Raw genomic sequence first — 12,215 nt, forward strand, 5'->3', positions numbered from 1 at the left:
AGCGCTGCCAGGGCCGGTAGGGCCCGAGCGCAGCAGCGCTGCTGAGGGCTCCCTGGCCAGCGGCTGCCCCTTGTCGCTGGGAGCAGGGCAGCCGAACCGAGCCGAGCCGAGCCGTGCGCTGGGCTGCGTTGGCAGGTGGGGTGTTATGGCATTCCCAGCCCGGCCTGCCCACCCCGTCCCGGACACTTGCGGGCCACAGCGCTAGCCGGGGCGGGCGGACATGTTAGCCCGGCCCCAGTCCCGCCTCTGCCTCCGCCGGGAGCCGCTCGGAGCAATTCCCACGGCAACCCAGGCTCGACCCCCTTCCCAAACCCCGCCTCTGCTCCCCGCCCCGCCGCTCCCGCCCGGTTGCCGCCGCGGGTCGGAAACAGTCCGTGTGTAAACTCGACGTGTCCGGAAAGGTGCGCGCTGCTCCCCGCCTCGCTCCGTGCCCGGCCGCGGGCGCGCCCGCCGAGAGCGATGCTGGACCCTTCCTCCAGCGAGGAGGAGTCCGATGAGCTGCTGGAAGAGGAGCGGCGGGACGTGCTGGTGGCGGCGGGCGGAGGCTCGCCGCGTTCGCTGCCGCAGCCGCCCCGGGACTCGCGGGGCAGGGAGGCCGGGGCGGCACGGGCAGCCAGCCCCAGCCCTTCGGTGCTGAGCGAGGGCCGGGAGGAGCAGGAGCGCCTGCAGCGAGAGGAGCGGGAGAAGCGGCTCCGGCTGCAGCTCTACGTGTTCATCGCGAGGTGCATCGCGCACCCCTTCAACGCCAAGCAGCCCACGGACATGGCCCGCCGGCAGCAGAAGGTGAGCCCCCGCCTCCCCGCTCCCCTGCCCCGCCGTGTGCGCTCGTCCCCCGCGGGCCATCCCGCGCCCTCCGTCCCGCCCGCCGGGGCCGCGCCGCCGCCGTGGCGTTCCGGCCCGCAACAGGTTGAGCGGGGCCGCGGCACCGGCCGGGCACGGCGCGGGGAGCGGCTGCTGCAGGGCTGGCTGTCAGCGCGCCCTGCCCAAAACACACCCTTTATCTAGAAATCCATCAGTCACCGCGGGTGAAGTCGTTTAAGTTTTTAGAGTTGCGCTCGGAGTCGCCGTGCGAAGGGCACAGGAGCGGAGGGAGCGGGCGCGCTGGGGCCGTTCTGCGCTGGAGGATGTATTCCTGCTTCTCGGCGGTGCCTGATGGCTGGAATTAAACCTTCAGAGGTGCCTCCTGCCAGTCGCGTTCTGACCGTCTGTACCCAACCCGAGCAAATTAAGGCATAAAACACAGGTGAACGAGAAAACTATTTTGTTTAATGAATTACTGAGTGTGCTCTGTGCATAGAAGCAATCAACATGCGTGTTTGTGGTGAGAATGGCCTTCTAATGAAGGCTGACCAAAGTTGTTCTCTCTGTCTTGTACGTGAAAAACAAGCTTTTGAGAACTGGCAGGTGTGTGTAGGTATTTATGCTTATTCTCTGTTAATTTTGAGCTGTTGATTAAGTAGAACACTTAAAGTTTTGGACTAAGGCATTACATTTCCAGATAACTGCTTAAAAGCTCAGTTCTTGAAATGTTTGGTCAAAAAAAAAGAGTATTTACTTTCAGATCTGTAACCAAACAAACTAATCCAAAACAAAAGAAACAAACAAAAACCCCATTCTACGTCACTTTCCAGAAGGATAGTGAGAGGACACAAAAATTATGTAATTCTAGTTGGCTTTTATGATTTTGATGCTTCCATATGTCTAAGGGTTTGTAAAATCCAGTGCTAAATATTTTGGGGTATCTGAAGTATGCCTTTTGTAGGTAATTGTGTTTAGTGAATTCTCAGACAAATTAATTTGGCAACATGATAGTAATAGGATTGTTTCTGGAAGATTATTTTGTTTTTATTATGTGTTAGGTACTTAAACGCTAGAGCCTGAAGAGAGACATCTTGTAAACAGAAAGCCAAAGAAAATCTGAAATAATAATTTTCAGCTCACTGGAAATTCCATGCCCAAACACAGAATCATCATAGAAATTATATTTTGAAGAGATATCTGAATCCCTCTAAGTGTGACTTCCCGCTGGGCAAAGCCAAAGCAGACTTGATGTAGTGTTCATATCAATCTAGGTTTAAGCCTCCACGGATGGGGTCTCACAACCTGTGTGACCTGCTCTACTGCTCCACTGCCCTTCTCTTGATTAAATTTTCCTAATCAGCTTCCAAGTTGCAGCTTGTGGCCATCAATTGCAGAAGATTCTGAACATTTAGAAGTTCTCACTGATCTAAGTCACTAAGTATAGGAACTGTTTTAAAAATAGCTACTGTATTAATTATTTTTATTAATAAAATGTATGAAAAGAGATTACTGATGTGCAGCAAATGCAGAAATAAAACTGTTGTGGATTTAACTATGAGCAGTGAACAGACTGATTGACAAAACTGACTTGATACCTCTAATTAAATATTGCTCTTGCTAATTACTATTTTTAAGTGAACTCTGGATTTTGCTTTAATTGCTGTACGTACAAAGCTGCTTTTGTCATATTTAGAAATATAGCTGCAGAACAAATATGACTTGTCTTTTCTTGGTCAGGAAATAGTGTTTTTAAATAAGACATAAGACAAAAAATAAGTCTTCTCACTGAGGAGTTGTGCTTCTCTGTAGACCTAATGAAATGCACATAACCATCCTTCCTCTTACTTGACAATTTTGTATATATTTCCCAGTAAATTACTGCATGTAGGGTAACAGAACTGGTTATGAGTTTTGAGAGTTCAGAGAACCTGCTTTGATAGTTTGGGATTGCTGAGAACCATCTGAAGGAGCCCTCTTTTATGTCTGACTTCTGTTCTCCGTGCTGCATGGTGGCCTCGTGTCAACCTTGGGAGCGAGAGTACAACCACCTGTCTTAAACCATGTCCTGAAGGAAGACACTTTGGGAGGTGTGACAGGTGCTCTGGAGAAGAGATGACTGAGAGGGGACCTTATCAAAGTATATAAGTATCTGAAGGGAGGGTGTCAAGAGGATGCTCTTCTTCGTGGTGCAAAGTAGTCTGACAAGAGACAGCAGGCAGAAACTGATGCACAGAAGTTGCATCTGAATATGAGAAAGAACTTCTTTACTGGAGTATGACGAAGGACTTGTCTACTGTGCGGGTGATTGCACACAGGAACAGATTACCCAGAGAGGCTGTGGAGTCTCCCTGACTGGAGATATTCAAGAACCATCTGGATGCAATCCTGTGCCATGTGCTCTGGGATGACCCTGCTTAAACAGCGAGGTTGGACCGGATGGCCCACTGTTGCCCCTTCCAACCTTACCCATTATGTGATTCTGTGACTCATAGTCTATGGGATAAAAGTCTGTCTTATTTCATGAATTAATTCTCTATCTGCTAAGATAGGATACGGATATGGATTTGATCTCTTGCTCTTTTGCTTCAGTTCTGACTTGTGTGACAGCATGTGGCCAGCTGTCCACTATGAGCTGGCCTGAGGTTCCTTACCTGCGTTATGTAACTGGAGCTGTTAGCTACAGCATGCCTTATCCATCATGGGTTATCCAAGGTATTGTTTGGAATGAGAGCCTATGATGCTGTGTCGTTTCAACTTGTGAACTCCTTGTAGTGCTTTTGCACCAGCAGTCTTTCAAGAGCCTAATAATAGTATCCACCCTGCTTAAGAGCAGAAGTAATTTGTTCTTTCTGCCAGTTCATTTAGCATATTGCTGAGCAAATATTGAGGAATGCAGTTTGCTTCCTTTTTAATGTGGAACATATTATGCAGTAAGGGAATGAGATGGAATTCATATATCGAGTATCTTCAACTGTGTTGTAATGTCAGTAAGGAAATGGGTTACAATATGGCTGGCTTCTTATATTCTTGCTTTAGTGTCAGATTAAAATGTACTATATAGTGTCTTTAAACCACCGTACTTAAGGACTCTGCTATACTAATTAAAGAATTTTGAATGCAGGCAGTGTTTCACTCCTCTGTTGTCCTTTCCTCTTCCTTCTTCTAAGTAAAATTAGCTCTGCTATATTGTGATAGATAAGGTTAACTAAAAAAGAAAATCAAACTTTAAGAAAAAACAAGAACTGGCATAATTTGCCAGAGTCCATGAATTCCTCTATCTTGTTTTTAATGATAAATTCAATATAATTTAGCCCAGGGTTTGCTGAATTACATACTTTTATAATATGGCTCTGTGGTTTTTTCCTTAGTCTCTATGATGCATATGTTGTAGAAATACTCTTCTTTAACTGCTCAGAGTTAGTTGATGACCTACTATTATATCCTTCCTTATTGTGGTTGCTGGTAGATTTTTGATAGAGAAGGGGAAATAATCAAATATTGGAGGTGTGGGACTGAAGCATGGTGTTATTTTTCAAGGTGAGGTAGCATATCCTGGTAAAGAGGGAGTTAGCTCTACAGGGAAGGGCTAGTATGTATTTAGTAACATATTTTCAATAGATATTTGTGAACATTTAGTCATGTATTTTCCACTTTGCAGAGAAATATGGATCATTACATATTGTTCTTTTATAAAGCAAATTTTGTCTGTCCCTGGTTTAAAGTGACTGTCACTCTTTTGTAGCTATCACCTTTTTATGAGTCCCCTCAAACATATTTCACTATTTTTTTCTTCTGCCTCTTCCCTCCTCCTTGTTTCTAGTCCCAACAAAAGAGAAGACAATCGTTAACTAAGCCCATTCCTCTTCCTTCTGTTCTCTTACCCCAGCCAAACCCAATCTCAAACCACCAGATTGAATTTATCCATAGAATGAGATTTAGGGAAAGAAATTCACTTGTCACTGTCTTCCATCAGGGGAAAGTGATATATGTGAACATGTATGATATATATGAGTATATATGTACTGAGTCAGTGATGGCCCTGGTAACTGCTGTTTATACTAATCAGTTGTACACTCATATGTACCCACCCAGTTGTACTTAGTGAGTGTACAGAACCAAAGTCAGGTCCTGTATCAGGGACATGAATCAGAGTTCCTGGGGAAGCAAGGGACAGCAAAGTACTACAATTAACTCTCCCCCCCAAAAAAAAGAAAAAAAAAAGTGTGTTTTCTGTTTTTCCTGTGTTTTTCTTTCTCAACATTTTAAAATTTCCTCTAGTAATCAAGTAGCCGCACAGAAATCCAAGACTAAGGGAGAAGCACTCCTAGGCTAAACAAGGTTTTTTAATGTATGAAAAGCTTACTGCATCAAAGCTGATAATTCATGTCTTGCTTTCATAGGTGATAGGTGTTAGAAGTAATTGATCTGGCCATGTAGAATTCATAACTGAGTTTACTTCCTGAATACTTGATGACCTGTTTTCCTTCCGTTCCTTCTCTCCCATCCGGCTACTAAATCATGAGTAGATCAAAAGCATTGACTTCTGGTTAATTCTCAAAAATAGGAGCAGTAATCAGTAATTTATTTTCATCTGAATTTTGTGCATTCATTCTTTCTTCTTGCTTGGACTTTATCTGTAAAGGAGAAGTTTATAATGTGTTCACTACATAACACTGTCAGGAAATATGTGTTCACTACATAACACTGTCAGGAAATACTGGTTATGGGGATAAACTTCATTCTCTGGATTGCACTTTTATTCCCAATGTTTGTCTTTCTTCTACCTCAAGCCCTGTATCTCCTTGCTTTTGAGCTGGTGATGTGTACCTGCTTATTTATTGGCTAAGCATGTTTTGGGAAAGAAAAATTGTCTCTTGGCCTCTGAACATGCTTCATTAGATGTTGCTTTCTGCACTGCTAAAGTAGCAAGGAGAATACATCCAAAACCATTGTTTTCAGAAACTCTAGACGCGTTTCAGGGAAAAAACATAGCTATAAAACTTGTTCATCTGGTCAAAATTCTGCTAAAGATCTTTCTAGGAACATGTCTTCCAATTCTACCTTCATTGCTTCCTTTACACATTTTTAGTTATTTTTGTGGTGTCATAGAAAGTTCTTTTAAATCAAGTTTATTTACTTATTTTTCCCCATAACACGTTGTCCTCGTGCTCTAAGTTGTGTATCATTTTAATTTTTAGTCAAGTGAGTACAGAGTGTTCTGGTAAATCCTGTCAAAACCCATAATATAGTAGCCTACAGACCTGTGTACATGTTGAGACAAGGTTATACACAAATAGATCTTTCTACCCCAGTGAGACCAGCTGTTTGGGGAAGAAGTTGGTTTTACCTGCAGTAGGAAAGTTGCTCCCCATGGGCAATTGAATCAGCCATGGTTGAAGAAGTACTGAAGGGTGATGAGAAAAGCAAAGCCTCCTAATAACCAGTGCCACTTCAGAAATGACAACCCATCAGAGTTTTGTTTTAATCTTAAATTCTTCTTCTGGCCTATCAGCTCAGCATTGATCAGTGTGGCTTGGCCAGAAGCTGGCAGTGTGCTGGGAAGACCACATATTGGTAAACAGCTGTGTAATGAAGTGAACATGTTTGGACAGTCTGCAAACCTGGCCTACTATGATGAAAAATCTATCACTCTCTTCTTTTGCCTGGTTTTTTTTTTGGGTTGGTTTTTTTTTTTTTTTTTTTTTTTTTTAATTTTTTTGTTGTTGTTTTTGTTTTCAATGCCTATTTTGCCGATACTTGCCTTTGAAATTTGAGTAGTTATTATTATTGGATGGGACAATTTTATTTTTAGTTTTCTGAATGCATGACCTCAGGTTCTTTTTTTTTTGTCACCCACATAGTTTGACAAATGTGTTAACTCTGTTGGTAAATACCCCATTTTAAGTGCTTGTGGAAGACTAGTTATTAGGGTTTTTTTCTGGAGGGGAGCTGAGAGGGGGAAAGTTTGAAGGATCAGTTGATCTCTTCAGGGACTGTAGAGGGGAATTGTCTGGCTGGGCTGCCTTGCATTTCTAAGCCCTCTGCAGTTGTTGTTTTCACATTGCATTTTGTGTTTCTGAACTGCTGTAATTGGTGCTTGAGAGGCAGAAATACCAAATCACCTCATCTTGTCTTTAATACTTTCTCAGACATCATCTGTGAAATATATTCACTGATGCTGTGGAATAACAAAGCTGGGGAAAGCACTTTTTTCCCCTCTGAACCACACTCCTTTACTTGCCTGAGGTGCAATATATCAAAATATCAATTACTACATGCTGTCTTTAACTGTACACTATTGCCAGAACAGAAAATACTGTTTTGTTGCTAGTTGACTGTTCATTGAGCAATGTATTCCTGTAATAGCAAATTTTCAGTTTTTTCCTCTTGCTCCCCCATGCAAACCTGTTGTCACCAGTTGATGTTTGGGGACACTACTAACCAACTGCCTTTCCATTTTCATGCTGGTTATTAGAGTCGGTTTTTCTCTTTTTGGCTTTGTACCATTTCTTTTTAATACTGGTGAATATCATCCTGAAGTTGCCTTCAGTATGTATTGGTTTGCTTTTATAATGTACCTTTGTATTTGTGTTCTATTCTCCTCTTATCTTTGTTTTTCCTTTGTGTGTAGATGTCCCTTACTTTGCTAGCTTGACATATCCCTCCTTCCTGCTGCTTCCCTTGCTGCTAGTGGAGGGTTAATAGCTCAGGGACAAGACTTGCTTTATTGACCCAGGAGGTGTCCTTAGAGGAAGACAGGATGATGTGTTTGTTGTCTGCTAGGAAAGTCCTTGGCTCTCCACCTCACCTCTGCTTGCTGAGGGATGTGCTTTGGAGTGTTTGTCTTTATGCCTTGGCTCTGGTTCTATATTCAGTTGTACTGAGCCCCAGTTAGTATATTACTCTCTGTCTAAAGCCAGTCTCTAAGGCTTTTAAACGTTTAATCCTGAAGTCAGTTTTCATATAGGTTTTTTTGGCACATTAGCTGCAAACATGCCTCCTGTATTTCTTTCCAAGTTACTCCTCTTGCTGCCAGCTGATGGCAGTGGCATGCACAGGTCTGGCACTCAGACTTCTCCGCGACTTCTGGCTCTTGCCATTCGGGATGGGAGGCAGGGTGAGGAGCAGAGTCTGCTGGAGTCCTTCTCATTTGCCTAGTGCCTGTCTCCAGTGCCCATTTCTGCCTAGAAGTGCTGTCACTGAATTGAAAGCAGCCCAGTTCTTGTGCGGTTGCAGCTGATTCTCCCAGGTTTCAGCATAGCAGCTGTGAAAAGGCAGTTTTCAGTTTGTTGCTGTGTGTGGGAAACTCTGAGCAGCAGGAGAGATAGTGTTTGCATGTCGGTACCAGGCTGCATCAGCTTAAGCTTGCATTTTGAAGGTTATTTTCTCAGCCATAAGCATTGAAGGCTTTTCATTTTGTATTTAAAACTCCCTAGAAGTTGGTGGTACTTGCTCAATAGAATTTATTTCTGCTTCTTATTTGTTTTGCAGTGAGGTAATAAAGCATATGCTTCTCTTCAAGTGTAAGTGCTTGTATGCATGTGCTCAAGAATGGTCTTGAGTGTTTTTCCTGTCAGGAAGGGGAAAAGCATTAATTAACAGCATTGTGAAGAATGAACAGAGCTACAGTGAGTACTTTAAATGTGTGACCTGGTGAATCAAAATTAGAAAAAGAGAAGGTGATTATACAAGAATTTTTCAGCAACTTTGTTTCCATTTTTTTCTCAATCATTAATTATTCATTTATGTTCAATTGTCTTGTCTGTAGGGTTTTAGAAATAGAGTTTCTGTGTAATGAAAGTGCTGGAGGGATACTCTGAGTGATAGACACAAAAAGAGTCCTTAGGTTAATACTTTGAGTAGACTTGTTTGGGCCATAGCCAAGGATGTGGAAGAAAGGACAAATACACAGGGCATAAATGGGACTTCTGAAGAGATGGTGTATATCTGCAATGATTAGAGGAGAAATAGCCACCAGTGATGAAGAGTTTCATGGACTAAGTTGAAGGTGCTGAGAAAGTGTATGAAACTGAATTAATTTTGGGGTAGAGTAACTGTTCAGCAAGGACAATGATAAAATTGAAGAGGAATGAATTTGTAGCAGAGAACGCGATTGGTCATGAGAGTTATGCTTTTCAGTATGAAACAGAAATGAAGGAGGAATGTCTTGGGGAGTGATTTTGCAAGAAAGAGATTGGTCTAGAAAAAAGGATGGTGATTAAACTGGTAAATAAGGGAATAGTCTCAAAATCCATGTTAGCATAATACAGAATCGCTAGGGCAAAGAACTGGTGAGAAAAATGGTATGCAGAAGTTGGACAGCATGAAAATCAAAGCAGTAGCGTATAGTGCACTGGGGAAGACTGGGGTTTTTTTTCTGCAGAAAGTTGGAGTTGTTTTACATGTTTAGGTTTTTCTAATGGTGAATTCATGAGTTTTATTTTTCTGAGAAAAAATTCACCTTCAGGCAGTCTACACCAAATATTTATCTTGCTGGCTTTTGCTGTGAAACATCCCCAGTTTGTGCCTATTGCTCATAAATTCCTTGATTTATTTGTAGATTATGTATTCTGAGGCCTTGTAGCAAGGTTATTTCTTATTCAGAAGTGTTCTACAAATGTTTCTCCACTCCAGCTATGTAATACATCACGTACATATTATTGCTAAAATATTAATATTGACGATTTAATTTTTTTTATTGTTTTGACCTCCTTATGGATGGAGCGTAGGCAAAGAGAAGAAATAAAAAAAAAGTAAGATGTTGTTTGGTATAGATCTAATATTAAATCATAGAAATCAGTTCCCCTTTCTCTTCCTTCCTACAGTGTCATTAATAGGCAGAGGATTTTTCAGTGTTTTACCAGTGGGGATTTAAGAGTAAATAGTGGTTTTATGTTGAGATGGAAGTTAACAAACTCCATTAGAATTTTTCTTTTTGTATTAATATTCCGCTAGCTGTTGGAGTATTTGCCTGAATGGACACTTAGGTTCTGCTTGCAGTGACTTATCTCCAAATGCAGTATCATTCTCATAGCCACACATTAGAGATTCTGAGCATACTAGTACATGGTTATGAAGTATATAGATGTGTTTTAGCTTAAATATTCTGCAATACAAGTTCTGAAAATCTTGTTTGTATGACTTTGGGCTCTTTTCAGCACACTTTGTCTCCCATATTAATTTACTTTAAAAACACTACTTGAGATTAAGGATGGCTTTTAAAATTGTCTTCCTCTGCCATCCAAAGTGTTTAGGTACTTAACAACTTCATGTTCCCAGGGCTTTTTCTGTGATAACAAATGTTATAAAATTATATAAATGGCATATAAAGCTATTATAAGATTAGCTATATTTTGTGAATAAAAGCCTTCTGTTTTATCACCTGGAATATAAAAACCCAAATATCCTACAGTGGAAAGCTGAAAATTACAAGATCCAGCTGTGCATGCATATGTATTGATGTATTTTGCTCATGTGTCGCTGAAAAGGAAGTGTTGTTCTTAGCTGTGTAATGTAAAGCTAATCTGTTTGTTCTGCAGATCACAGACCCACTGATACCAGACTGTGCGAGTATTTTTGTGTGTGGCTCTCTCTCTCAGACACCCTGAGTGTAGGATGTACTTCACAGGACTTCTTTAAAAGCCAGATGAAAATTTGTTCGTCTCCTCTTTGCCCCCACTACCCATAGCCTGAGGTGGGGAATTTTTAAAACCTCTTTCCTTGCTGAATTGCCCAGAAGGTCAGTAGCATGCTGTGAACAGAGCTGCTGGTGTCTTTGCTTGACTCTACCTCAAACTTTAATTGGAGCAACTGGATTACACCAGTCTTTCTGCTGCTTTAATATACTTTACTGTCTGTAGATGAAAAACCCCGTGTAAGAAAGAGAAATATAATTTATTTAAAATAACAAAATTATTCAGATTATTACTAAACCTCTATCTGTTTTATGTGTTCTGGATATTTAAACTCTGATGGTTTATTAACCTATTGATTGCTAACAACATTTGGTCGGAACTCAGTCCAGAATGGCCTTCAAGAGGCCACAGAGGCATGATAAAATCAGCAAACTGGGTGAAGCCTCCATACATGACCCTCTTGCTGTATTACAGACTGTGTCTGTTACAAGTGCACTTAACTATAGAAAGCAGCACGAAAGGGTAGGAGACTGTACGGGCTGGCAGGTTCTGTTTCACTGTACAGATGTACTTTTCTGGTGTTACACTGCTTGCCAGTGGAGATGTGACTTCAGAGAGTCAGAGAGATTTAATATACAGCAATTAATAGAGTCAAGAAAGAGAGATGGAACCTAAATGAGATAAATAGCACAACAGGGACACAAGAGTCTCCTTTCTGAGCCATTAAAGCAGGACAGCATATGCAATGCAAACATAAAACCAGCTGAAATAACAAAGTAATAAGAGTCTTGCTATGTCTGAAGTTAATTAGGGGCAACAAACTGCCCCTAATTACTGGGAGTGTGGGCTCCTCAGCAAAGCTGCCTGGGATACTAATTAAAAGAACTGATTATAAGAAATAGAATGAATAATTAATGACTAAGAAGTCATTTTCAAGAGTATCTTCAGAGAGCAAATAATGTGCCCTTGGAAAATATTGTGACACCCTGAGCCATCCACTAAATCTAATCCTGCAGATAGACCTGAACTGACTTGCAAGTTTGCTGTGCTTATGCTTTCTAGTGCTGAGGCAGGCACTAATAAGGGCAGAATGACAGGTAAAATAGGAGTAGTATTGGCATTTCAATATCAAATGCTCTCTTCAACTGTTTTTTTAATGTGTGACTTCAACAGAACCTTGTGAAACACGCCGACATGGTATTTTGTTTTAATAGTTGGCTTTGCAATAGTTCACTGCTGATGGAACTGAGAGAGGTCTTTGGTGCTTGCAGAGGCCCTCTGGGTAGCATCCTCTGTGTTGATTAGTAGCATGTGTGTCTGTAGCAACTGTTGGCTGTCAAGTGTATGGGCCGCCAAATGGACTGTGATTTTTTTGATGTTCTTGAAAAAACAGCAATATGGAAATTGCATCTGACAGAATAAAAATTGAAAGTTTAAAGATTTATCTTCTTCTTAAGCTCAATTAATAAGGCTTTTTAATCCTAAGCAGTTCTTTAAAGGGGCTAATCAGGGGTAAAGTTTTAGCCAGGCATCTGTTTGGGTATTCCCACCTAATTGGCATTCCATAATTTATTAATTTAAACTGCTTTTATTAGCCTTAATGCTCAGTTACATTGACACATATATATATAAATTTAGATTAGGAATAAATAAAAATAAATGCTTGGAAGCATTAAACCCTAGGAGCAATTTCCTGGACTGGTTCTAAGTTTCTGCTGGAGTCTGAGGTGGGAGGCTGCAGGTGTCCCAGACTGCTGGGGTGCACATGAAGGGGACATG

At 41.6% G+C, this 12,215-nt stretch overlaps 1 protein-coding gene across 3 annotated transcripts in view; it reads left to right on the forward strand.

The window, feature by feature from the left end:
- Nucleotides 1–410: 410 nt before the first annotated feature.
- The window catches only part of CADPS2 (calcium dependent secretion activator 2), a 280,371-nt gene continuing 268,566 nt past the window's right edge, over nt 411–12,215 (forward strand). For all 3 annotated transcript variants that reach the window (XM_041405503.1, XM_041405505.1, XM_041405506.1), the window contains exon 1: nt 411–783. In XM_041405503.1, the coding sequence (XP_041261437.1) occupies nt 460–783 (324 nt within the window). In that variant the 5' untranslated portion in view covers nt 411–459. The remainder of the gene's footprint in view (nt 784–12,215) is intronic.

This window comes from Onychostruthus taczanowskii, unplaced genomic scaffold, assembly GCF_017590055.1.
Source record: "Onychostruthus taczanowskii isolate IOZ18803 unplaced genomic scaffold, ASM1759005v1 scaffold23, whole genome shotgun sequence".
Classification (NCBI taxonomy): Eukaryota; Metazoa; Chordata; class Aves; order Passeriformes; family Passeridae; genus Onychostruthus; species Onychostruthus taczanowskii.